The sequence below is a fragment of the Poeciliopsis prolifica genome, unplaced genomic scaffold, assembly GCF_027474105.1.
Source record: "Poeciliopsis prolifica strain line A6 unplaced genomic scaffold, Auburn_PproV2 SCAFFOLD027, whole genome shotgun sequence".
In the NCBI taxonomy this organism is placed as follows: Eukaryota; Metazoa; Chordata; class Actinopteri; order Cyprinodontiformes; family Poeciliidae; genus Poeciliopsis; species Poeciliopsis prolifica.
In genome coordinates, this window is record NW_026562402.1 from 7268725 (window position 1) to 7294742 (window position 26018).

A 26018-nucleotide genomic window follows, 5' to 3' on the forward strand; every position below is an offset into this window, starting at 1 on the left:
CAGGCATGCTGCAGGCTTCAAGTGCTCCAATCCCTACGCCTTGTCCTTTCTGAACTTCCTTCCACTTCCAGTCTCACATGCTGTTTTTGTCTCTCCCTGCCTTTTCAGTTCTGCTTTGTGCTTGTAAATCTGATTTTTTTAGTTATATATTTATGAACTCATGTAGTTCTGCTTTCACGCTTTTTCACAGCTCTTATCATTCCTTCAGTTCTTTCCCAGATATCAGATGGCACCATCCCATTGCAGCCTTTGTCTTGTGATTATTACCTGTTTATTTTTATTGTTTAAACGTTACTTTTCTCAGCTAAACGTTCCTACATCTGAGTTGATACGTGCTGTGCCTCAATTCCTTTTTGTTTCCAGAGCTTTCTTTTTGTTTCTTATGCCACTTTACTCAAACAACTTGGTCAACAAGTCCATATTAATTGGGATAATTTGCTAATTAAATCCTGGGTTGAACATAGACACATCCATTCTTGGATTCTGTTAACACAACCAAGTTGGGTTCTCGACTGGAACCACCATATTGAGCAAGGTTTTCCATCTAAATGTGCTTTCTTTAACAGCATTTAATGTTATTTATGGATTTAATTAACATTTGAGCATAACATTTGGTCATTGGATCCTCGCATCAGAATAGAGTCATGCAGATGACATCACGGCGGTTGTGAGAGCTGTCGCTGTAAAACAGGATTGCTACATTTATAGAGCAAGAGCAAAATCTTCCTTATCTGACAATATAATATTATTAGGATCCTGCATTAGTGATTAGCATAAACCCACCATTTGGATTAATTTGGGGGTGTCAAACATTCATTCTTTGTTCCACCCTGTGAAAGGCTAGAAGTTAAGTTGCTAATATTCATTCACTCATTGTTGCTCTTGGTGCTATAGTGTTGCACTCTAACCTCTCTCTGCAAAGGCGCGTCTCACCCTGGAGGCGGCCTGCTTTGTCTGCCCGTCTTATTTAGGCTGGTTTTTGACAGGACAGTTTGACCCCTCGTCTCCCCCCCTTTGAATCGATGTCTGTCTTTATTTTTAATCCATTCCCTCTTGGCATGCTGCCGCTCCATGTCCATTGAAGCCGAACTGAATGCAAGTGTTGGTGAGCCTGGTAGCCTTTTTTTATTATTTATTTTCTTTTATTAAGATGCTGTATGGAGCATTCAGGAGATTTAAGGAGTTCTCAAGCTCAAGAGTGGGTGTGTGAAGAACAAAGTGCTGAGATGTGCGTTGTTCAAATAAGCAAGTTAGTTCAGAGAAACCATGCTTGTAAAGTGATGATAGCACATACAGAAAACATCACCAGACATACACACATCTCTGGGAGACTGAGGGACAATGGGACCAGCTGTTTGGCTTATCCAAGCCGACAGGAGAGTAAGGATTTCACTGGACCCTCTGTCACTCCCAGGAATCGTGACATGAACTGCGCTTGAGCACGAGTCGCTCCAGCTGACGAGGGCACTGACGTCCATCTCCTTGAAAATATTGCGAGCATCTTTGTAGCTTTGAGTCCGCAAACACACACACAGTCTCTTTCTATCTGCTTCGTATTTTAACACTTTATTGCTTACAGTTTAATGTTTTTTTTCTACTGCGTCTTATTTAGGTTTGTGCATCAAACCTCATAAAGGCTGAGTCTACGAAAGTGACGTTTTGTGTACTTGAATGTATGCTTTTGTCCATTCATCACACATATGCGTGTTTGTGTGTGTTTATTTACTGCAGGGTACGAGGGAGTTTATGACTCCTTTCAGCTCTGCCCTGTTGTGTTGTGGACTGGCAGCCATGAGCCTATGAGAGCTCTCCTGTCTCACTGCCTCAATAGCTCCATTATTCATAAAACTGAAAGCCAGCCGTCTTTGCTGTGCTGTGTGTCGGTGTGCGAGTGGAAGTTGTCTTTGTGTTTTAATTCTCCACCACAGCATTTGATGGCAATAGTGTTTGAAGAAAAACATGAAGGACAACTGAACTTCTTTTTTTTTTTGGGCCCTTTGATTTCTTGGCTTCTGTAAAAGTCTAAAAAAAGGAAATTTAGCTTCCTTTTGTCTGGGAAGTCTGGGATTACTATAATTCACTCATCTTTCAATTTATTTTCAACTTTTACATATTTATCTTTTAGTAGTTAAAAATTGACATTCAGTTTTGAGCACTGGTACAAAGTTGTTTAATATTTCAAATATTTTTATTTCATTTTAATTTTTACATAACAGAAGACGCTAATTCTTAAACTGATGAAAGGCAGTGATGAAGAGTAATTGTAATAATAATAATGACAATAATAATAATAATAATAATAATAAACATAATTAAAAACCTCAACAACAAACTATGAGGTGTAATATAATGAAGGAGGCTGATTCCAGTGAATAGCTTTACTGTTCTGTCAGCCAAGCAGCAGAGTCCAAAGTTCTAGAAGAAAAGTGTGTGTGCGTGGGTGTGTGTTTGTGTGTGTGTGTGTTTGCAGTACAACACCACACGGATACATTCCTACTGATTAGTTTACAAACCGATGACCTGGTTACTGAACCAGCTGTGCAGAGTCAAATGAAAACATATCCAACTCAAGTCATTGCTTCTTCTGAGACAATTTTTTACCTTGAATTCTGTAGATCCTTAAATACACTCATAAACTGTTATGTGATTTTGCAATATATAATTCAAAATAAATACTCGAATATTCTAGTACAGCTTTGAAAAACTCAGCTCTCACATAGCAGCGATACCTTGATCCACAGCTGCAGGTTTACCACCAATGGGAGGATTTCATGCAGTCTGCAAAAGTGGAGAAGGAAAGTGGGAGTGGGTCTTCTACCACTGTGCCAGAGACATGGAGAGGTTGTGCCCGGCTTGGCAGTAGGCGCTACATATCTCTATCTCATACATGCTGTGGTCAGCTTGTGTGTGTGTGTGTGTGTGTGTGAGATTTAAACTCTGTTCCTGGTTCTTGCTGTAAACTGAAGGGATTATAGTGCGGCTGCCATAATAGAGGTTGGCATTGACACACCCTGGCATGAGCATCAATCTGATTCAGACTAAATATACCTCACTGTGTGTGTATTTGCATGTGTGTGTGTACACAAGGGCATCCCTGGCACAAGAAGAGCTCCTTTCTGAATCGTCTCCCTCTCTCTGTCTCTATTTTTAGGTCCCTGTGTCCAGGCGGAATGATTTTGTCCTGTCTCGGATGTGAGAGGTGATCTGGGTCGTCCTTCAAAAGAGGACCAGAGGATATTTCCAGAAAACTCTTGGGAATAAGTCTGACGACAACCACAAGCCAGGATACCTGTTTTTTGGTTTTTTTTTTTTTTTCAATTAGGAGAAACACTTTGCGTGATGATGAAATAGAACTGGACAGGAACCAGATAAATAAATCATCTCTCGGTACAAATACTCAGCACTCAAAGCGGCCAAAGCCACTAAACACTAGCTTTTGATAGAAAGCGGTTTGTGAAAAGAGTGCCAAAATGATGACCATGATGATGATGATGATGGTCACCTGCAGCTCTCTGTTGGTGCTCGGGATGGCTGCTGCTTACTCTTCTTCCAGCTCAGTAACCCGTGCTTCATCTTCATCCTCCTCCTCATCTTCCTCATCCTCCTCTCCCACCTCCTCCTCCTCACCACGCATGAAACTTTCATATAAAGGTAAGGACGTGTCTCTCTGCAAAGGTCAGTTTGTCCTGATCCTACTCTACTGATGTAAGCAAAAAAACAAACAACCGGACACAACTGAATACTGTACGTGTGCATGCCTTCACCAGCAGCTTGGAAATACAGTGGCATGATTGTTTGATCCATTTCAAGTTTTTTAATGTTAGAGGAGGCAGCTAACTGCCCAGTATGACCACATAAACCAGGGATGTGTGCCATCGCTTCAAACTGGCAATTACAGTCTGAAGTCAGTCTGAAGGACAAGAGGTTCATTGCAAGCTGCCTTCCCAGCTGAAATTTGTGCCGGCTTCAATTTCAACTCAGGGTGACATGTAGGTCAAATTGAAAAGATGATGAGAATTAAAAGCTTAATAAGTAAGCATAATGAGTGACGGCCTCATCGTGTCTCAATAAGATTTTATTTTTTCTTAGGAATAAAAGTCTCGTGTGCAACTAAAGTTGTTTCAATTCAGTCATAGATTGAAAGAAAATGTGCGTCAAATTAAAATGGTAGCTGAATTGACAAACTCTTAGTTTTTCTGCTGAAGCATCAGCAAGTAACGACATGATTGTATTTCAGAGTAAGACAAAAAAAGTAATCATTTTCTTTAAAGCATTGGTTTTGTGTGCTTAGCAACTAGCCTATACTACAAGTAAGCTTATAGCTTAAGTAACTAACTTACTGAAGCTGTAAGTAAACTTATAACTTAGTAGTAGTAAGCTGCAAAATTACTACTAGTCAGTAGTAAAGATGTCAAAATATCTGCTGCAAGAGTAGCTTTAACCAGACAGTTGGTTTTATGAGGTTGTCTGCACCATTCATTACCAATGGCCTGTCATTCAGTTTTTTGATTCAACACGTCTTTTATTGGAGTCTACGTTGTTTTAGCCGCAAGATAGTAAGATTGAGTAAGAAAGTCCCTGATGTCATGCAGGCTGCCTTTTATGATGTTGGAGTTAGAGCAATAACAAGCTAATAAAGCCCTTTAAATGTGTAAATTAATAAGGCTTTGGTCTTGTTTTCTTAAACTCCTTGTTTAAGTTAGGACAATGGGGGAGGATATTTTTCTAACTTCTCTGGCCAACAAGTTTTTTTTTTTTTCTTTTCTTTTTTCCATTTTCCTGGGTGGACGGTTGTAACTTAAATTTTCAAAGACAAGCTGGATTTTCCTGGGCACCGTTCCCCGTAGATTTGTTTTTGCCAACTTTGTAACGACAGTCACTCATTTTTTCCATTGAAACCATTACTGACGGAGGATTGTGTCCGTCCTCTTCATAAGTCACTTGCCTCGGGACACACAGCCTTGAAATTGCATGTAGATAACAAAAAAAATACATATTTTAATCAACTGCAGAATATTGTAGGCCTGCAGCAAGCTGGCTTTAATAATTAGAAATCATTAACAATCCAATACATTGTTTTGATATTTGATATTTAACCAAGAAAAGCATAAGCATTAAACTATGTCAAGTGTAGCAACTCTGATAAAAGGAACAACACAGTTAGTACCCAAATATTTTTATTTCTACAGAGATGTATCACCTAATCTTTATTTTCCAAATGTTTATGCTGCAGATGATAATCTAAAAAATATCATCAAAATTTTGCTTGCCGTGGTTAATCAATAACTTTTTTTTCTAGAATTGCAACAGTACCATGGCGTGCGGCGATTTGAGCTGGAGCGCTCCTGCTGTTTCAGCGCCATGCTGCTGGACGAAGAGAGGGGCAGGCTGTTTGTAGGGGCCAAAAACTTCTTGCTATCACTCTCATTGGACAACATTGCCAAACAAGAACATAAGGTAAGATTCAAATATGCTTTAATATTGAAGCCCTTTCAATAGATTGTAATTAGTGACATAGGTATCATGTTGAGATGTACTGGCGACCTCTGCAGAGTCCAGATAGTAGATAAAGAAAAAGATAAAGAAAAGCTGTGAAATAGATTATTTTATTTGAACCAAAAAGAGATGGATTATTGTCATTCATGCTTATCATAAAGTAGATTAATGTGTAATTCTGGCAACAAAAGACATCCTCTTGGGAAATGAGACCTTTTGCAAGCTACGCTTACTGTTCACTTTCTAGGAATTAGTTTTGTCTGCTCTTCCAAACAAGAGCACAATTGTTTGAAAAGGATTTGAAGATGAGAAAACCTCAGTTTCAGACCTCAGGGAGTTAGGTAAGTGTGGGATTGAGAAGATAAAAAAAATATATACGTTTTCAATAAACAAGAAAAGAAAACAACTCTTTAACAGAAACTTCAGACATAACAACACATAATAGTCATCATCTACTTTTTAAGTTAGAGACTTATACTTCCAATGTCCTAAAAATACTCAGTGAACTACCAGTGTACTTTTACAATAAGAATGTACAGTGTTACCGACAAAAACTATAGTTACGTGTGCCACATAAGCAAAACACAGTCTAGTGGCAACATGTGTTCACAGCTGTTTGGAGTAAATTGCACGTTTGACGTGTGAGATTTGAAAGCTTTGATGGACTTTGGCATGTGGGTGAATTTGATTTATGGCCAAGCTTTGCAGGTTCGCCATAGCTGATGTCTTTTACACTTTGTGGTCAGATGTGCAGGGGAAGAAGGTATCAGAGGAGATGAAATCAGAAATGACAGACTTAGACAGAGGGAAGAGACAGGAAGTGAAATGGGAGCTAGAATGATGACAATTCACAAAAAAATAAAAGGTTTCTATAATAGTGACAGTACCTTTCCTTAAAAAAACCCCCCAAAAAACCCAATTATTATTACAAATCTTTTGAAAGGTTGATATATTTCTAACCTTTTCTTCCATTTTTCAGATCTATTGGCCAGCTCCTGTTGACTGGAGAGAGGAGTGTAATTGGGCTGGCAAGGACATTACTGTAAGTCCTGTTTCATTTTTATTTGTTTTTCAGTTTCTGAATAAGGCAAAAATAAAAGCTTTTCAAAGTGTCTCTGAAAAATATAAAAATAGCAAAACCTCAAGCTTGGTAAAGATCTAGGTCAGTAAAAATGTTTTCCAGCTGAAAAGCACAATTACAAAGTACAACATAATAACTTTCTGTTTACGAACCTTTAGAACATCAGACTTCTAATGAGCCTACAGCCATCACACACTTTATACAGAGCATGAAAATAAAGTCTATGGAGGTGTCCACTCCTACCCGGACCAACACAATACTACCTTTTAATCCACTAGAGTCATGGGAGTCATCACAAGACAGAATCACAGCATGTAAACTGATAACATGCAATAATAGGTGCAGCACCCCTACTTTTAGACCTACCATGTGGTGAGATCACTTCCTCAATAGCTAGTTATTTTGAACCTCATGTGACTGACATTTACACTCTGATGAAAAGTCAAAAACATTTGTTTTGTTTCCTCCCCACACCTAAGAACCCAAAGGTGTAGATGCCTTATACACCCAAATTACTTTGGAGCTGTGGCATAGCATCTTGTACTATGAGTATGATGGCGTATGGACCCATTACATCAGTATGAATATGATGAAAAAAAATTATTTTATTGAAAATGCTAATACTGATCTGCCTGTTTTGTATATCACATATATTGAGATAAATTATGTACAATTAAAAATATCTTTGAACAGGGTACAATATTTGACAATAACAACAGCATCTTTTTTATTTTTCTAGAAAATATTATCATCAGCTGGTGTAGTTTCTGTACTTGAAGCAGTCTCTAATTACCACTGAGTTGTCAAGTAAATATTAGTTTCATGAATGCTAACATGAAACTAATCAGTTGGACTTACTTCAAGCATTTAGCATTTTGATGTGAGTGATTCTTCCTCAGTTTAAACAGACTTCAGATTAAATAATATTGATGTTTTGTCATTGCTACTTTTGAGCAGCTGACATTGTATAGAAGTGCATATGACAGCATCTCAAAGTTATGATGCTAATGTCAAATTATCCATACTTCAAATCCATTGGAAGGCAAGGCATTGTCATTATTTACCTAAAGCAGTTTATTTATAGTGTGCTGGAATATTCATATAAACACTAATTTTATGGAATTGTGATTACTGGCTTGAAACTGAATATATTTTATTTGCTGTTCACGTTTAGATTGAATAACATAAAAAAAAACTGTAACTCTTTAAAACATACTATATTCTGTGATCTTGACCGACAGCATTGAAGGGACTAAAACTTACAGCAATTATGTTCAAGATTCAGGACATTTGATTTGTCATGGACTTAATATCTTTTCTTTGGTCAGTGGTTTAAATTTAAACAGACTGTTTTTTTTTTCATCTTGATCTGGTGTTACAGCTTGTCATGCATTTATTTATGCATGTAAAATCTGGTTCTACTTCACTTATTGATTTATGGATTACCAATGACCACCCAGGAATGAATCACATGCAGTTCGATGCATCTTTAAGAGTTTAAAGTCCTTTGTAACATTTTTGTGCATCTTTTTTTCAGTTAATATGTTTTATATTTTACTGTCCAATCAGAATGTGGAGAGGTGCCACAAAACCATTATATATTTAATTGATTTCCTCTGTGTATTATGAAGTTTATATTTATTTCCATATGGTGTGTATAAAGTATCCAGAACTTGTGTGTTTCTTTGTGAGTGTAAAGCAAACCCGTCATCAGTGTGATTACACAGCTGTAGCAGACAGACAACGAGCTCCATTCAGACGAAAATCCAGGCTCCAGTTTCAAATGACCAGAAGATGGACTGTGTATGTTCAGGTTTCAGTCTGTTTGTGTGTCTGAAAGAGAAAGTAATGATGGCGGTGATAAGTGGTGAGAAAAGGATTGAAATAGTTTCAGAAAAAAAGAATGAGAACGTTTTTAAAAACTTCTCTTTATGTACAATTAGTTTTATTGATTGACTTTTTACTTCTGTAGACTTTTCTTCCTCATTTCTTCATTTTTTCTGGTTTCAAAGTGGAAACTCACCCACACAGGAACAGCCCTGACCTTGCACTTTTGACCCAAATTACAGAGAAGTCTGTTTTTCCATCCATCTCCATGAATAATTTCTACCTCACACAGTTTTTCCTACTCTTTGTCTTCATCCTCTGTTCTCCTCACACAAGTTTTCAACTTAACTGTTTTAATCTAAATAACGTTAATATTTTCCTTTTTTCCGATATTTTCAAACTCTTTCATGTTTTTAAGGTGGGAAACCTTAAAAACACTTTGGGTGATAACCTCGTGTGGCCTTTACTATAAAAGGCAGTAAATTGAGTGAAACAATCGCCCGCACCGCAACGGTTCATCTCTCAAACAGAGTCATACACAAGAAAGCATCCAAACAAACAGAGCCGTGTTCACATAAACACAGTTAGACAGCAGCTATAAACAGTTGACACATCACTGAGACACTTGGTCTGACTCAGGACTCTGAGTGACACTGAGCTGGATTTAAATCCATAGTAGAAAATGATTGTCACTGCATTTTCTGTACCAGAGTCGTTTTTCTCAGGCCATTTTTGAACACTAACTGCTATTATTACTGCAGAGATAATGTTGAATCAATAAGAAACAATTTTTTTAGAAGAAAATCCATTTACTTTACAGTTTGTATGAAGTCAAATTCCAGATCTCTACACCTGGAGAAAAATGTCACACCGGTCAATTCAGCTGCATTGTCCTGATCGGTAGAGGTGGTCCAGAGCTATTACACTGTTCTGTGTTGTGCATCTAATGGATATCTATGGTGCACCACCAACCCAGTCAAGCGTAAACTCAAAAACCAGCGATTAACTTTGTTGAAGGTTCCTGATTTGCATAAAGTTACAGTTTAAAAGGGAAGTGAAAGATGAGCCCTAATTCCTTTGCAATTGAAGATATATTGTGATAACCAAAACATGAGTTTTACACATGTGGGAAACATGCAATAGAAAAGAATGAATACAATAAAATAAATATTTATAAAACTTATTAAAGTATTGCAGAATTTACATTGCTGCAGTTATTTATCAAAACAGACAAATGAGAGGAGAGAAAACAAATTGATCTATCAAGATAATAATCCCCAGAAAAGACAAAAAGTTGGAGAGCAAAACAGACATCCTCAATGGGACGATACAGCTTTTAAAGAGGCAAAGGTGAGACGTCAAGTGAGGCCGTGTTGAGGTCACAGGCTGCTTTCTTTGCTCACTGTTTCAACTAATGAGTCAGTGAAAGGTCGTAGGTTCACTGAACCCTTAAACATCCCCCACTAGCACATTCACAGACAGATCCTCCAATCCCCCTTTTGAGCAAATGTGATTGCTGGCATAAGTCTTGGTCCCTGTCCTGTGTGTCTCTTAAGCATCATTTAAATGGTGTCCTGTGTCTTTTTCCCCCTGTCACATCAAAGAACCACGGCTATTCAGACTGTCTTACAACGTGATGACACAGACATGCAAATAAAAACCCAACTTCACACACTAAGGGCTGGCATGTAGGCTGAGGATGTCAAGCGTCTTCCAACTAAAACGGCTGAGTCAAACTTTAGACACATTTGAATATAGCTTTATCTGTTTGCTCAACCTGTCCCTTTGGGATATATTTAATTTTAGTAAACTGTCTGTCACAAGTTCAAATTTTGGGATATGATAAAGAGTAAATTCATATAGAAATTATATTATAAACTGTGAAACTCAGGCAGTTATTTGACTTATTTTTTATTTTTGGGAGGATCAGATGAGAAATGGACACTTTTTTCATTTCTTATATATAAACATAAATTATAAACTGTATAATTTTTTTCACTCTCCAATTGAGATCACTCATATTCTTCCAGAGAGAATCCCATAAAATTGACAGAAATTTATGTTTTTTATCAGGCAAATTAAGGGAAAGTTTAATGCAGTCTTTTTAGGCTACAGGTGTTACATCACTGTCAATCACAGGCATTTTTATTATTGCATTTTGAAACTTTAGAGTGGGATCTTGTTCCAGACTGTTGTGCCAAAATATAAAAGTCTAAATTTGAAATTAAACCAAGGTGGTTTCATTACCACAGCCAACTAATTTTGTGGACTGGACACTAATAAAAAAACAACAAAAAAACAAAACATCTGATTAGGTTCAAACACAAATTTTCCAAAAACCTCAATTTCTTATTCCATCTTCCATCCTTCCTATCTTAGTGTCCATGCTTGTTGCTATTGTATGTGTAATGAAAACCTGCACAATTTGCTGCCAGTGCTTTGTGTGTCACTGCATTAACCCTATGGATACTTTGTATTTCTGGCCCATTATCGCTGCTAAGGCATACAGCACAGCTGTTTTTTTTTTTTTTTTTTACAAACAAATCAGATCAGTACGTGATGATGTACCTCTAGAGAAAAATGCCATTAATGATAATAATGCTCATTATTATGTCCACATTGTCATTATTTAAGGGGTAGTCCCCTCAGGATTCACTGTTCTAAGGTTGCACAGTTAATGTATCTAGTAGTCTCTTAGCGTGCCATAAGTCATTCATTAGCTGTCCCTTGAGAACATGCTAACTGTAACGTGACTCTGAGAAGGACAGATGCTCTTTGGGGTCAATAACACACCAGCCGATAGGAAGAGAAAGAGGTCAAGATGATGAAAGTGGAGTATGTGCAGGAAAATAAATGGCAAAGATGACAAGAAGTGGTTTTGAAAGTATCGGGTGTTTTTGTATTGTTGTTGTTTAAGTTAGCTTTTAGTTTAGTTCACTTATATAGTTGATCAACTAGAGACTTAATTTGAAAGTCTAAAGATCTGAGGTAAACTTGTCAACTTTAATTATTTTTGATTAGGATTTAGACACTAATAGCTGTAGACACCCTTATAAAAACATTCTGCAGGCATGTGTGTATTCAGCCAGGACACAAAGAGCGTCACAACAGTGTGCTGGAGTTTGATCTAAGAGCTTGGTTGTGTTGCCACAGGCACAGAGCTTGAGGAGCTATGTGAGGAATGTGAATCAATAAGCTGAAGGACAGAATATCCAACCTTTGCCTGGTACAGCTCCTGGTGAAAACCTGAAATTTGTGGTCATATATGTAGTTCATGATGTTTAGAAGTATTATTAAACCCAGTGGCACAAAAAAGAGAAATCAGCTTTCAATCAAACTTAAAAAGTGACAATCTATGTGTGTTTCAGTCTGACTGTGTGAACTATGTGAAGATTGTGCACCACTATAACCGAACCCACCTGTACGCCTGTGGAACCGGGGCTTTCCACCCTACCTGTGCCTTTGTGGAAGTGGGACACAGAATGGAGGTGAGGAACAAACTAAGGGAACCAACATAAATGGATCTAGCACGTCACAGTTGAGCTTGGTTAAAGTAGCATAAGAATATTTTTTTTTGTGCTCTGGTTTCCTGGTAGGACCATGTGTTTAGGATCGACCCCTCTAAGGTTGAGGACGGGAAAGGGAAGAGTCCATACGATCCTCGACACAATGCTGCCTCTGTGCTAATCGGTAACTGAACCCATATAACATTATCTCATCGTGATTATTCACTCGATTGTTTTAGTTAGGTTTTCATATTTTGGGCTGTGTTTTGGACTGAGATTGAAAATCCTTACAAATATGTTCGTAAACATTGAACTCATTCAAATTTAGCAATTCCAACCTCAAACTCTATTTTATTAAATTTGTTAAATTTATTAAATTTGTTTGTGCTAGATCAGCACAAACTCATACAAGGAGAGGTACACCCTATACCTTTTAGCTTAATCCACTGCAACCAGTGGCCTCCAGAAGCCAAACTGGTAAGTACCAACTTAGTGGTTTGATAGATGACATTAGCTAAAAAAAACAGCTTGATGAATACTAGGGATTACACCAGGCAGGTCAGGGAAAATGTTTAACAGTTAAAGCAAGGTTAGGTTACAGACTAATATCCCAAGCTTTGTGGGTCTCACACAACACTGTTAAGTCAGCAATCTCAACATGGAAAGACTGCAGTGGTAGACCTATCACAATGTGGCAACCTAAAACTGACAGGCCTGGTGAGGAGAGCATTAATCAATTAATCTGCTGACAGCACAATCATTAGTTTGCCATTGCCCAAGTCTGGTCTGCATGCAAGAGAAGCAAGAGGAAAACCACTGTGGAAAAAACACTTCAAGTCCTGTTGACAGACATAGAGGACAAAGCAGACATGTGGTAGAAGGTGCTTTGGTCAGATGAGAGAAAATGTTTGTGAAGCGGGAGGCTAACACTGCACATCAGTCTGACAACTCCATCCTCCTTGGTTAAACACGGTAGTGTTGTTATGCTGGGTGTAGGTGTTTCTTCTTCATGGAAAGCTGGAAAGAGTTGATGGAAAGACGGATGGAGCCAAATACTCGCCAAGTCGGAAGAAAACCTGTTATTGTCATAATGATAAAAGTTTAGTGGGCAGATTTATTGAGTTTTTCAGTCACTCTTCTTTCACTTTGACTGAACCCTTTTTTTTCAATGAGCAGTTTAAATCTCTCATTTTGTACAAAGCTGTTGGGAACATACTCCCGAAAGACATCATGTAGTAATTGCAGCAAAAGGTGGTTCTAGAAAGTGTTGACTCAGAGACTGAATGTGTCACAATCTCCAGTTTAAGTTACTTTTTTCATTGAAAAACATTCGTGTCCTACCAGAAATTACTTTGTCGCTTTGTCACATGTTGAAAACATGTTGAGGTTAATGGCTGCAATGTGACAAACTGTAAAAAAAAAATCATGCATGTTCTGAAACTGGCACAGACTCAACAGTATTTGTGTTTCCCAGGTGATGAGCTTTATGCAGGTGTAGCCACAGACTTAATGGGACGAGACTTCACCATCTTCAGAAGTCTGGGCAAACGTCCCTCGATTCGCACCGAACAGCACGACTCACGCTGGCTCAATGGTGTGTGTCCTTTTGTTTGTCTTGTAAATAAGCTTCAAGCTCCCTGGTGGGACAATGTGGAGTGATGACTGACACTGCGTTAATTGCCTTTAATTCTGCCAACCAGAACCAAAGTTTGTTGGCTCCTTTTGGGTCCCTGAGAGTGAAAATCCAGACGACGACAAGATATTTTTCTTCTTCCGGGAGACAGCGGTTGAAGCTCAAGGTTTGGGAAAGTCCACTTACTCACGCATTGGACAGTTATGCAGGGTGAGAGATCACTTAATCAACATCCAACAATGTGGAAAATTGGGATGAAAACTGTTTATGCAAAATCAGATTATAATTGAGTTTTATTTTGTCAGAATGACATGGGTGGACAGAGAAGTTTGGTGAACAAATGGACAACATTCCTCAAGACCCGTCTTATCTGCTCAGTACCAGGAGCTGATGGCAGTGACACTTACTTTGACGAGCTGCGTAAGTGTACAGGGCAAACTCTGAAGCAGAAATACTCAAATGAATCTACACATTTAAGGACATTTTTAGGTTTAGTATCTTATACAAAAATCTGTGAAGTTTGCGTTCTCCATGAAACTCAAATAAAATTTGTAGACTGTTAATCTAATCATGAAGAAGCTGACCTGATTTCAGTGCCTCAACTTTTGTTGTAGTGATTTCCAGTCAGCGTAGGAAAAATATGAGATATTTGGAATGATATGTAGTGGTGTGGTCAAGACCACCTAACCTGTGACCGAGTCAAGACCAAGACCAGCGCCCCGCGCTACATGACACAATAAAATCTGAAGCATAAAACAAATAAGAATATCAACTGTCTGAACCAACAGCTTTACTTTTAATGTGAAGAATTATAATACAAAACATTATAAATTAAGATGTATTGAATATTAAACAAATAACATGCAATACATCAATAACTGTGCTCTAAATTCATCAATTGTTGTACAATAATGTTCGATATTCTCCAAAATGTCTTCTTCAAGTAAGACTTTTTGTTATGTAATGTTTTTCTCAGACTTGTTGTCATGTGGTTTTTCCAGCTGCTGCAGGAGATTTTAAGATGTGTTCGATAAAAGTGTCTGAAACTCTCTGCAGGCTACAATATGATCTGCCTTTATGCTCATCTCATGACGGAAGGAAAGATTAACTAAGTGGAAGACTTTGTCCAAACTTTGACCCCGCCTCAGGCTACACCTGCCATTCACATTTCTCCATGTGAACGATCAGTCTCTTATCTAGATGATGAGCTTGGGACTGTACCTGAGGCCAACAATAGAGAGAGCCTTTCTGTAAAATAGTGTTGGTAATCTATAGAAGTTATCTGGTCAAAAAAAGGACTTCATCAGTTTGTAAACTTTTCTTTCTTTCTAGAAAATTGTAACATTTTAAGACTTCTTTGTTTCCTGACATCCGCATTAAGCTGCAGTGGATTCTGTTTCATGTCATGACCCCCACTAATCAGCGAAATGTCTCTTTAAAGTGGTTAGACATGTCCATAGGGCTTTGTTTATCTTTTTCCCAACCTTTGACCTCGGGGCTACTGCCACCTGACCCAGCTGTGTGTGTGTGTCTGTCCTCAGGGGACGTGTTCTTGCTGCAGACAAGGGACAAAAAGAACCCTCTGGTTTATACTGTCTTCTCTACTTCCAGGTCAGAGTCTAGTCACGTGTGCATGTTTGTTTATGCGCAAGAGTGAGTGTGTGAGGATGTGCATTAGGGAAAGTGAATGGCGAGGAAGCAAAGTGCATGCATGCTATGCATGTGTTTGTTGTATCTAACTCTGCTCCTCTTGTTCCCCCAGCAGCAGTGTGTTTAAAGGCTCAGCTGTGTGTCTTTACTCCATGAATGACATCCGGAGGGCCTTCCTGGGGCCCTTTGCACACAAAGAGGGGCCTAACTACCAATGGGTCCCTTTCCAGGGAAAAGTGCCCTATCCCCGCCCGGGAATGGTATGTTAATAGTCGCAAAGAAAAAACAGCAGATGCACTGTAATAACATCCAATCATAACAGGTTATTAAAATAATAAAAGTCAATTTTCTTTATAAGGTTATTGCTTAAAATTTAGCACACCTCAATCCTTATGTTGAATCCTTTTTTTTTAATGAATTTGTAAAGAATATTTTTATTTCTTTAGTTTTTTTTTACTTTTAAACAGATCAAGGTTGAGCCTGACCAAAAAAAGAAAACACGTGATGCCATTGACAGAAATAATGTTCATATAACAGTTTAATTGTAGTACTTTCAGAGAACCCAGTGCGGTACTAAATACCAATTTTCCATGCAAAATATTTCCAGAGTTGTCCCAATCAATATGGGTTTCACACTCCACCAACCGCAGAAGCCTTCAGTCAGCAGGATTTGTTCATGCTGAACTTCATTTTAAAAGACCACAGCAGATCTAGACACACAGTTAGTAGGGAAATTATACTTAAGAACGCAACAGAAACTGCATTTTTACTGATTTGGATTTCAGATAAAGATCCCACAGGCTTGCAAGGCTTACTTACGGTCAAGCTGGACCAAAGTAAATGAGTCCGATTTCTTCATATGAGAGCACAGAAGGAATAACCTAGTTTTAAGCTAAGATGACTCAAGGTGCTAAAGTGCACCTAAGTATTCAGAAAATCCAGAGCTGGAATTTTAATTAAAGAGGGAAACTGGACTCTGACCTGGAGTAAATCTCCTCCAAGTCCCTGACAGCCCTCACACCATAATGGCCTCAATGCGGCCCGCACGACTGTGGCTTGGTGCATTCTTAACCAGCTGAAATACTGATGAGTCAGATGTTTTATTCCACTTGTATAAAACCAAAGACAAAAATATTTTTCAATGGAATGGATAAGTTCAGTCATAGCAGTTTCATTTTCATGTTTCAGCAAGTTCTGGAAACTACTAAATGTTTCTCCTTTCCTTCTCACAGTGTCCCAGTAAGACGTTTGGGAGCTTTGATTCCACAAAAGGTTTCCCAGATGATGTGATCCAGTTTGCCCGTCACCACCCTCTGATGTACAACCCGGTGTACCCCATGAATCGACGGCCTGTGTTTGTCAGAACCAATGTGGAGTACAGCTTCACACAGATTGCCGTGGACAGAGTCAATGCTGCTGATGGACAGTATGATGTCATGTTCATCGGAACAGGTACATGAAAGGCTTCTTCTTCACTTTGCATTTTCTGTTTAGTAAAATGAAAATGACGGGGGGATAATGAGCATGTGGTATTCCAGACAAAGGGACAGTCCTGAAGGTGATCAGTGTCCCCAAGGAGAGCTGGAACAACATGGAAGAACTTTTACTGGAAGAGCTGGAGGTCTTCAAGGTAAGAATAAAAAAAAATGTCAATATTTTGCACAAGAAAACTGAAATAAATACCGCATTTTACGATTTTACCTAACCTGTCTATTTTATGTCTTATGGAAAACAGTTCAGCAGCAATTTTTAGAAAAACAATGTAGCCACTGTTTTATTAAGTGACTTCAAAGGCAAATTTTCCAACCTACTTTCAATTGTGTTCAGACAGACATTAAAAATGATAAAAAACAAAGTAAAGACAATCAAAAATTCTGCCTAAAGTTTCAAAAACACTGAAAGATTTATGTTCTTTAGTCTGGAGGAAGAAGTCAGGATAAAGGTGATTGGAGAGACAGCAGCTTGGAGAGCTAATAGACGATCACCTTATCCAGCAATTTAAATTAATAGTTTAATTAGCAATAATGGTGAAGTAAAAAAAAAGAAAACATTGAGAAAAACAGTTTTTAGCCCTTTTAACCAACAACCGCTTCCCAAGAATGCTTTACATTTACAAGCTGGGCAGTGAATGTGCAAAAACTAGAAAAAAACTTTGCTTTCAATGGTTTTACACTGGATTATATCTGTGTTTTAAAGTAGAGAGAAGTTTAAAGCAAAACTTAAGAATGTTCACCTTTTTCTGTCATCTTACATGATAATAAAATTTATTGTTCCTACAGAGCATTTTTTGAAACACTACTTTCTAAAAATGTTTGTTTTTCCCTAAAATAAAGAAATACAAACAAGTAACTGCTACAAAAGAAGAGCTTATTTCTACTTTGAGGGGACTAATGTTTCTTTTAATCCACTCTTTTCTTCAGGATGCCTCATCTGTTATTAACATGCAGATCTCATCCAAACGGGTAAGTTTACTTTGATTCTCTCCTGTTCCCAAAGCATTTTTTAGGAACAGAAACATGCCCACAACATGACCACACTGGGCCATATGTTGAAAAAACAAACAGTAAAAAAAAGTGATTAGTGACTAAATCAGAATGGCTACAGAAAGTTCAAATCACCTAAAGGCATCATAATTTTCCACAGTCGTCACTGTTACTGAGAGACAAATGACTTGATTTATGACAGATAACTCCAGCTGTTTTTAATGAATGGACATTCTTTAGGCCTTTTTGTCAAATGTTTCCATCTTGTCCCTGCCTGTTTTCACAGCAACAGCTGTATGTCGGCTCGGACACAGGAATCGCCCAAGTCCCACTTCACCGGTGCAGTGTTTACGGAAAGGCTTGCGCCGAGTGCTGCCTGGCCCGAGATCCATACTGCGCTTGGGACGGAACATCCTGTACTCGTTACCTACCGAATACAAAGAGGTCTGTGGTAAAATGTCTATGGCATACGTACTGTATGGAGAGGCAGCTGTAAAGAAAGTGAAGTCTTGGCAGAAGTGGAAATTACTATAACCAGTTTTTTTTATTTTTTTTATTCCATTTAGACGTTTCCGTCGACAGGATGTAAGGAACGGAGACCCCAACACCCTTTGCTCAGGAGGTAAATTTACAACACTCGTACTGTAAAATGCAGCCCAGTTAAATTTTATTAGTAGAAGTGTAATGATACATTCAGCTTATGAGGATGTAGAATAATGGGTTCAAGAAAACAAGAGGAGACCAGATTTTTAGAATATTTCCCGGAAAACTATTAATCGGCATTTTTTTTTTTTTTTTTTTCCGTGAATACAATGACGGTTTCATTAACCACCAAAAGTATTTACAAGGCTCTGCAAAATATCTTCTTACATGTTTAAGTCCATATATTGTGCTTTGCTTGTCTAATCCTGGTGACTAAAGTGAATGAAGTTGCCTCTTTTTCTGCTTTAGGAATAAAGCTTTCAGAAATCTCTACTCTTTGTTTTTTTTAAAAGTCTTTTTCGGTACTGAGTTGCCAAGTTGAGGTGTGATAAGTCAAGATATTTTGAATCACAGTTTATCAAATACAAAACAGAGTTTATTGAAAACAAAAATAGCCCTTCAGTTCTGACTGGAAGCATTGAATCACCCACCAACTTTTGCCCAACCGGTAACAGTTATGCTATTTGTGTGATTAAAGTTAATTTGTGTTTTTGGTCACTTTGTCAATGTTTCTTTTTTTTCCTGTCACATTTTCAAAAATCTGCTTCAAAGATGTTTTGGTGTGAGCATCATCAGTGCCTGGTATACCCATGTTGATGGGTATTCTGGCGACCAATCTTGAACCAGTTAGTGTTAAACAACAACTAGACCTGTGTTAGGTTTGGTCAGGTCAAAGTTAAATAATTAATGTTCATAGTTCATCATATAAACATTCTCAGTTTAAAACTCCAACTTGAACCAGCTGTTGCGTTTTTGCATATTTTCTGAAATTATATTTAAAAATAAATGTAGCTATAGGTCACGGCTTCATTAATCAGTGCTGATGAGCAGACTTCAATTGATACTATCAATACAACAATTAAATAACTCCTTCCTTTCTTACCTCAAAATCTAATAGCAACTGCATGGTTTTGAGTTAAAATCACAATAAATGTATTGAGTGTTAGTATTGTAAGGTTTTTGTGCTGTTGTTATAACCCTGTTTGTTAATGGTTAATTTGCTGTGAAAAAACAAAAATATGTTGAATGTAGCAGGTTTCAAGGCTAGAGTGCTGCAAATAAACACTGTCTGTGCTTTTTCCTGTATGGACATGATGGACGTTTTGGTATTTGACGTCTTGCTGTCCTCTTGGCAAAACAGCCAAAACGGTTCACCTCTGGTGACATCTGTCCTCTCAGACCACAAAGAGAGCATTCAACCCCTCTCTGTGTTTCTGCACCACAACTAAATCAGACTAATCACTCCAGCTGAAAGAGCTCCTGGGTAATACGATTACATCATGTGGCATGCAAGCTGAGTAAAACTGATGAAGATCAGCGTAATTGTCTCAGATGTGACTGGACCGGACAAAAATTGCTGGTCAGACTGTTTGGCAGATTACACACCATTGTTTCCCCTTAATGCACCATGCCAGTGCTGCTGAAGTTTTATCCTCTGTATTTATTGAGTGTTTTTTTCTTTGATTCCTTTTAGCCAAAGCTTAGAAGCACAAGGTGTCATTAAGTTAGAACATTAGAAGTCGTAACATTTATAAATATTTGGATCAACTCACTAAGTTCTGATAAATAATGAGGAGAAATGTTCTTGTATAGAAGAATCATCAGGAGCATCTAAATAGGTTGTCTTTTTTAAATGCCCTTCCAAACAACATAAGCCAAGTTACCAAAAGGCATATATTTTCCAGGCAGTGTTTAATTATTTTTTATTATTTTAAATCAAATATAGTAAGCCTAAAATTATATCTTTGTCTCTTCTGCCCCCTTCAGATCACCACAAGCATCGTGTTGCGGAGAAGAAGCTGTATGGAGTTGAAGGAAGCAGCACTTTCTTGGAGTGTATCCCAAAATCGCTTCAGGCCAGAGTCACCTGGACTTATCAGAAACAACCACAAAACCCACGAGAGGAGGTGAGAGGGGAAAGGTTAAGCTGTCTGAGGTCACTGTATTGTTTTGTTTTTATCAGATTATCCAATTCATTATGTTCTTCTTATTGCTGTAATTCATGACATTTGACTTTTGACTTGGATGATTCATCTCTCATGACAGCTGAAAATGTAATTAGAGTAACTCTATACATAAGGGGCCACTGACTAGATTGGGTTTCATAAGAGCATTACCTAAAAATACAGATCAGAAAAAATATGCTCATTTTTATTCTCTTCAGAATCTGTCAAAATTTGGCTGCTAAAAATGATTCACAACATGGGATTTTATTTTTAGTTGAATTAAGAGACTGTAAAAAAAAGGAAAAGAAACTTGAAATCCATTGCTCTAAAACACTCCATCAATTTGGAATAAGTTGAATTATTTTGCAAAGAATGGATAAGAATTTCACCAGATGTGCTAAGAAAGTAATTACATTTTATTTCATTAGTACCAGTTGTGTACAAATGTAATCTTAAAATACTTTACAAGTCAACAATTTTTATCCATACAGATAAATAGCAGCTTCAATCAGCAGTAGGTATTGTTGTGACGTGATCTTGGAGAAAAAGCTATCAGATAAAAAAATATTCCATATTGTTAATATCTCTTTTATTTTCTTTACCCAGGCGAGAAATGGTTAAATACAGAAAGGGCCTCGTTTTTTTCTGTACACAGATGACATTTGGTCATTGGCAACAAAATTTAGTTGGGTCTTTCCCTCAAGAAGGTGTCACAGCAAAACAAAAACACCAGGCTGCATAGAGACAGTTCAACAGACAAATAGAATCATGTTGTGAGAGCTGAACTGAATCATGTTTTTGACTCTAGGTACGTCTTGATGAACGTATCCTGCAGACAGACAGGGGCCTACTGATTCGTCGGGTTCTCAAGAGAGATGTCGGGGTCTACCAATGCCACGCTATGGAGCACGGATTCACCCAAACATTGCTGGGCATCACTTTTGAAGTCGTACCATCGACATCTTCCTCCAACTCCAATCTTCCCTCCGACTCCCCGGTTCGATTAGATCCTCGTAGCGGAAGTGGTCCCTCAATGACCAATCAAAAGCTTTGGTATCGGGACTTCATGCAGCTGGTGGACCACCCTAACCTCAGCACTGTTGACCAAATTTGTGAGCAAGTTTGGGCACGGAAGCATGCTGGTGCTGACCAGGTGTCAAAGAGTTTTGAGTCTCCAAGGAAGGAGATTGTACCTTTGGGTCCTGCTGTCCGACCGGCCAATAAGAAGTGGAAACATCTCCAGGAGATCCGAAAGGGGAGAAACCGCAGGACCCATGATGGGAAACCGAGCTCTCGGGCACCGCGCAGTGCTCGGGAGTAACGATGACGAGAAACAGATGGAAAAGAGTGAGAGGGAGAGTGAAAGAAAGTAACTGAGAGACCAGGTTCTCATGGAGGTGTTCACATATACAAATGCACACATAAAGACATGCACAGACACACACCACCTCCTGTATTGTGTTTATTTATCTATGGATACCACCACTATATGGTACACCATCCCCCTGAATCCTCATCCCTGTGACCAGCTTCCTGCATGTGCTGCCTTACTGCCCAAACTGATTCTGCACGATCCCTTTACACTGCTTCAATAGGATAGTCACGTGTACTAGCAAATACGCCAGAGGAAATTCACCCTCATGAGGAGGCAATAAACTGACACCCCCATCTAAAGCTGATTCTACAAGCCATTCACACTACTTTAATAGTTAGTGTACTATCTGTTACTCTCTGGACAACATGCTACAACTACTCATGAATATTCCTAAAGGTTTTGAGAAGCACTCTTCAATATATAACATTTCTTTAAGTGACCTAAATACAGACAGAATGGAGAAAGTGACAACTGGAACAATGATGCAAAAATATAGTCTTGAACTGAAAACAAGTAATTATGTTTAAAATGTATGTGCATGTTGCATTGACATTTGTAAAAACCAGAGTAATTGAAAAACATCTTTCTGTGCTCCCCCCCCCTTCCCCCTTTCATTCTTATCACCGCTTGTCATTTGTACAAATTACACCATGGAGCCATGAGGAGTTACCAGCACCTGTGGAACGCATAATTATGTGTGGAAATGTTATAAATTTGTTGTGGGGTTGGATTCTTGAGTCAGTTTTATTTTTGGAGGTGTTTCCATTGACACATTGAGTTTGTATCATCATAAGCAACAGACTTAAAACAAGAGATGCACCGATCCGGGGTTTCTGGCCAATTTTTGATAACTAAAGCTTTGACCTGCCAATGCGAAGCTTCACCAGTTCCATATAACGTTTTAGAGGCATGTTTTGATGATGAGACTTTCGGAAGCAGAGGAGAGACACTTCCAGGTTGGGTTGACACGCTGGTGGTTTAAGCAAAAGTCTGGTCATTTCAAAAGGTATGACAGTGTCTCTTTCAGAGAGAAGTGTGACTTACCAGTCCTTTTGATATCAGCTTTTAGGCTTCTGTATGATTGGTGTCAGACTGGTTTTCTGTGAGAGGTTGCTCTTTGTCAACAACTCGTTTTATGACCTCTACGGACAGAATTTCTTGGTACAGAGAAGGTATTGAGGGAATCCTTTTTGGTAACCTCTGCTTTTTGCAGATGTTGTGGTTCTGTTGATTTCATCAAACTGTGACCTCAGACTATCACTGGCACAATTCATAGCCAAATGCGAATCATTCAGGATAAAAATCAACACCTCAAAATCCTAGATAATAACCTAGAAAAGAGTGAAATCAATGTTTTATCCAGGGCAGGAATGAAGTGGAGTTTAAGTATCTTGAGATCTTATATATGAATCAGGGAAAATGGAGCGGGAGATCAACTTTGTCCAGTACTGCAAGCTCTGTACATGCCCATTATGGCGAAGAAAGAGCCGAGCTGAAAAGCGAAACTCCTGATTTACTGGTTGATCTACGTTCTTATCCCTCATCTACAATAAAAGCTTTCAGTAGTCACCAAAAAGAACAGCATTGTGGATACAATTGGTCGAAATGAGTTCCCTTCACAGGGTGTCTGGGCTCTGACTTAGAGATGGGGTGAAAAACTTAGTCATCTGGGAGGAACTCAGAGTCACTGCTCTTCCACATTGAGATAACCCAGTTGAGGTGGATAAGGCGTCTGTTTCCAGGATGTATGCGCTTCATAGTGTTTGATAGAAAACATGTCAACCAATTTAATCACCAGTTTCCACTGAGTTCCATTCAAAAGTTACTGGCAATTGAAGAAACAGTAATTCTATATAGTGATATAGTTCTAGACTTAAATTGTTACAGTTTCAAACCCAGCGGTCAACAGGTGAGGTGGTCAAGCTAAAAATCAACCATTTCCAATCACCAGATGTCAGAAGTCTTCCTCGGTGCATCTCTGATCAGAATAGTTATTTCAGTCAGCATATATGGTCTTAGTTAGGAACAAGTCATTACTGGCCTCTTGATAAAAAATCCAATTGCTGGTTAAAACCACTAGAGAGTGTGTAATGATAGATATAGTCATATTCCATAAAGTGGAAAAAGAATTAGATGTTAACGAAACAGCAAAAGCTGGAAGAAACAACTAAAACAAATAAATCAATCTATTAAAAAACAATTTGACAATACAATTAGGAACCAAATTAGAGCACAAAAAATTACAAATAAAATAATTTGGATATAATTCAGAACAGTAATTCTTACAGACTGTCGATCTTTTTGCTTCCAGCATTTTTGGCATTGAAGATAAATAATGAGAACTGTGGTTTGTGGGGAAAATGATAAATATGGTAGGAAAGGTGAGAGGAAAGGGCGAAGATTCAAGCAGACTCAAAATATGACAACCCATGTTTTTGGGCTACAGAACAGTTTATAAATATATAAATATATCCATATTAGCATGATATTTATGAGTGAGAATAAAGTTTCTCTTTTCTGTATACTAAGCAGTACAACATGTCTTTCACACTGTTCAATCCTAAATTGTTAGTGATACATAGATATGCAGTTGATATACAACTGAGCACAGGATTCCTAGTTCAGCACACTAAATTCATTTTCTACAGATTTTGAAAAAAATTATTCTACCCTTTGTAATCACTTGTTGTGTAGTGTTGCAGTCATTGAAATCATTGGATGCTGCTTGAGGGAATGAACTCCAGCTAAAGGACATTTATTACAGCAAGATTTTCCTTTTTAAATGTCTTAGTCTCTAGGTGTTTTATTTGTAAAGAAACCATATTTGTTGGTTGTTTGTGATGACATGGTGTGTGTAGCCTGCCCCCTAGTGTTTATTGCTTGAAAAGGCTCAGATAAGGAGCCTGTCTGTGGTACTTTGATATGTCATAACCAGTATGCAAGAAAGAAACTGGTGGGTCTTCTTAGATAAAACACGTGTTTATATTTTGCAGAAATAAAATCTGTACTGATATGTTTTGTGCTGCTACCACCAAATATCATGATTTTAATCAAATTATCTCAAGTTAGTGTATTCATCCCAGATAAAAGCAAAGTGGCACAACCCGGGTCTGCGTGAGGATTTTAGATGTATGATATCATTGTCATTGTTATTTATGTACCTTTGTTATAGATGTGTAATTAAGTCTTTAAACTAAACTCAACAAAAGGGACACTCAGCATTTCGACACCACATTGAACAGGGCTAGATTGAGCTAATGAAGTGAATTTTCAATGCTTAAGGGAGCAGCTGGTCGGTGCTTTGGACAAATATGCACCAACTAATTCTGAAGCACAAGTGATGTCAAACATGCCTGAGTATCCCTTTTCACCCAGCTTTTGTTTGTGCTTGAACTTGCATGTCTAAAGTTTGTGGCTAATGCATCTGACAATGACATGGTGACATGAGAGATAGCGAGGTAAAGAAAGCACAATGTTAATATCATTATTATTCCGATGTATTTATGTGGAAAGATAAGCTGAGTTGTTGTGGATTTTTGTGTTTTCCTTATAAATGTAGATTTATTTCTCTAGTGTTCATGTTCTGCTGACAAGGACTTGTCCTTAGCTTTTTTTTTAACCTTTACAGCCAATGGAAAAGCTTTTTTTCCTGCAGACAGTGTCCAATTAAAGTCTTTTGTTGTTCTAAAAGCCCTCTGTACCAAATCTTCCTTATATCCCAATTCTATGTGACGTGGTGTTTTTTTTTTTAAAGCTTACTATGAGAGGCTTTTGTGTTTGTATGTTGAGTGAGTGCATGTGTCTGTGTGCAAGAGTAAACTGTTCACTTGAACACAACTTGTGTCTTCAGCCTGAAGGGTTTTTGTGGACAACAGAGCTTTGTATATAGTGGCAAAGGTACAGTGGCGTGTTCGGAGGTCTGTAGCTGAAAGTCTGAGGTCAAAGGCCAAAGTTAATGTGGTGCACTGTAATATACCTGGGTCTTTGTGAAATGTCATGTCAAAATGTTTTTGATTAATACAATAAAAATATGCAGTTACTTAAAGATTTGCTTGACTTTTTTTAACACTATCGTCTTTGCATTGTTTATTGAATATACTAGAACTGTGCATTGTTATTAAACTAGTAACAAAAAGAAGGACTGACCACAGAGTATTCTGGTCAGTAAATACAAGTAACTGCAAATGAAACGACTATCAGGAAGACATTTTTTTCTCTTCAGTATGTTGGGAGAGTGAATGTAAATATATGTGTGTGAAGGTGTGATTGTGTCTGTGTGCAGCTGTTTATCTTTCAGGTTCGGTTCTGGGCTTCCTCCT

General features: G+C 38.1%; 1 protein-coding gene across 3 annotated transcripts in view; it reads left to right on the forward strand.

Moving 5' to 3' along the window:
- Window positions 1–25738, forward strand: part of sema3b (sema domain, immunoglobulin domain (Ig), short basic domain, secreted, (semaphorin) 3B) — a 95179-nt gene extending 69441 nt beyond the window's left edge. For all 3 annotated transcript variants that reach the window (XM_055048720.1, XM_055048719.1, XM_055048721.1), the window contains 17 exons: window positions 3152–3651; window positions 5300–5457; window positions 6476–6538; window positions 11773–11892; window positions 12001–12094; window positions 13385–13504; window positions 13611–13753; window positions 13849–13963; window positions 15085–15154; window positions 15309–15453; window positions 16426–16645; window positions 16732–16823; window positions 17614–17655; window positions 17963–18120; window positions 18243–18298; window positions 20146–20285; window positions 21133–25738. In XM_055048720.1, coding sequence (XP_054904695.1) covers window positions 3471–3651; window positions 5300–5457; window positions 6476–6538; window positions 11773–11892; window positions 12001–12094; window positions 13385–13504; window positions 13611–13753; window positions 13849–13963; window positions 15085–15154; window positions 15309–15453; window positions 16426–16645; window positions 16732–16823; window positions 17614–17655; window positions 17963–18120; window positions 18243–18298; window positions 20146–20285; window positions 21133–21645 — 2430 coding nt within the window. In that variant the 5' untranslated portion in view covers window positions 3152–3470 and the 3' untranslated portion in view covers window positions 21646–25738. The remainder of the gene's footprint in view (window positions 1–3151; window positions 3652–5299; window positions 5458–6475; window positions 6539–11772; window positions 11893–12000; window positions 12095–13384; window positions 13505–13610; window positions 13754–13848; window positions 13964–15084; window positions 15155–15308; window positions 15454–16425; window positions 16646–16731; window positions 16824–17613; window positions 17656–17962; window positions 18121–18242; window positions 18299–20145; window positions 20286–21132) is intronic.
- Window positions 25739–26018: the final 280 nt, after the last annotated feature.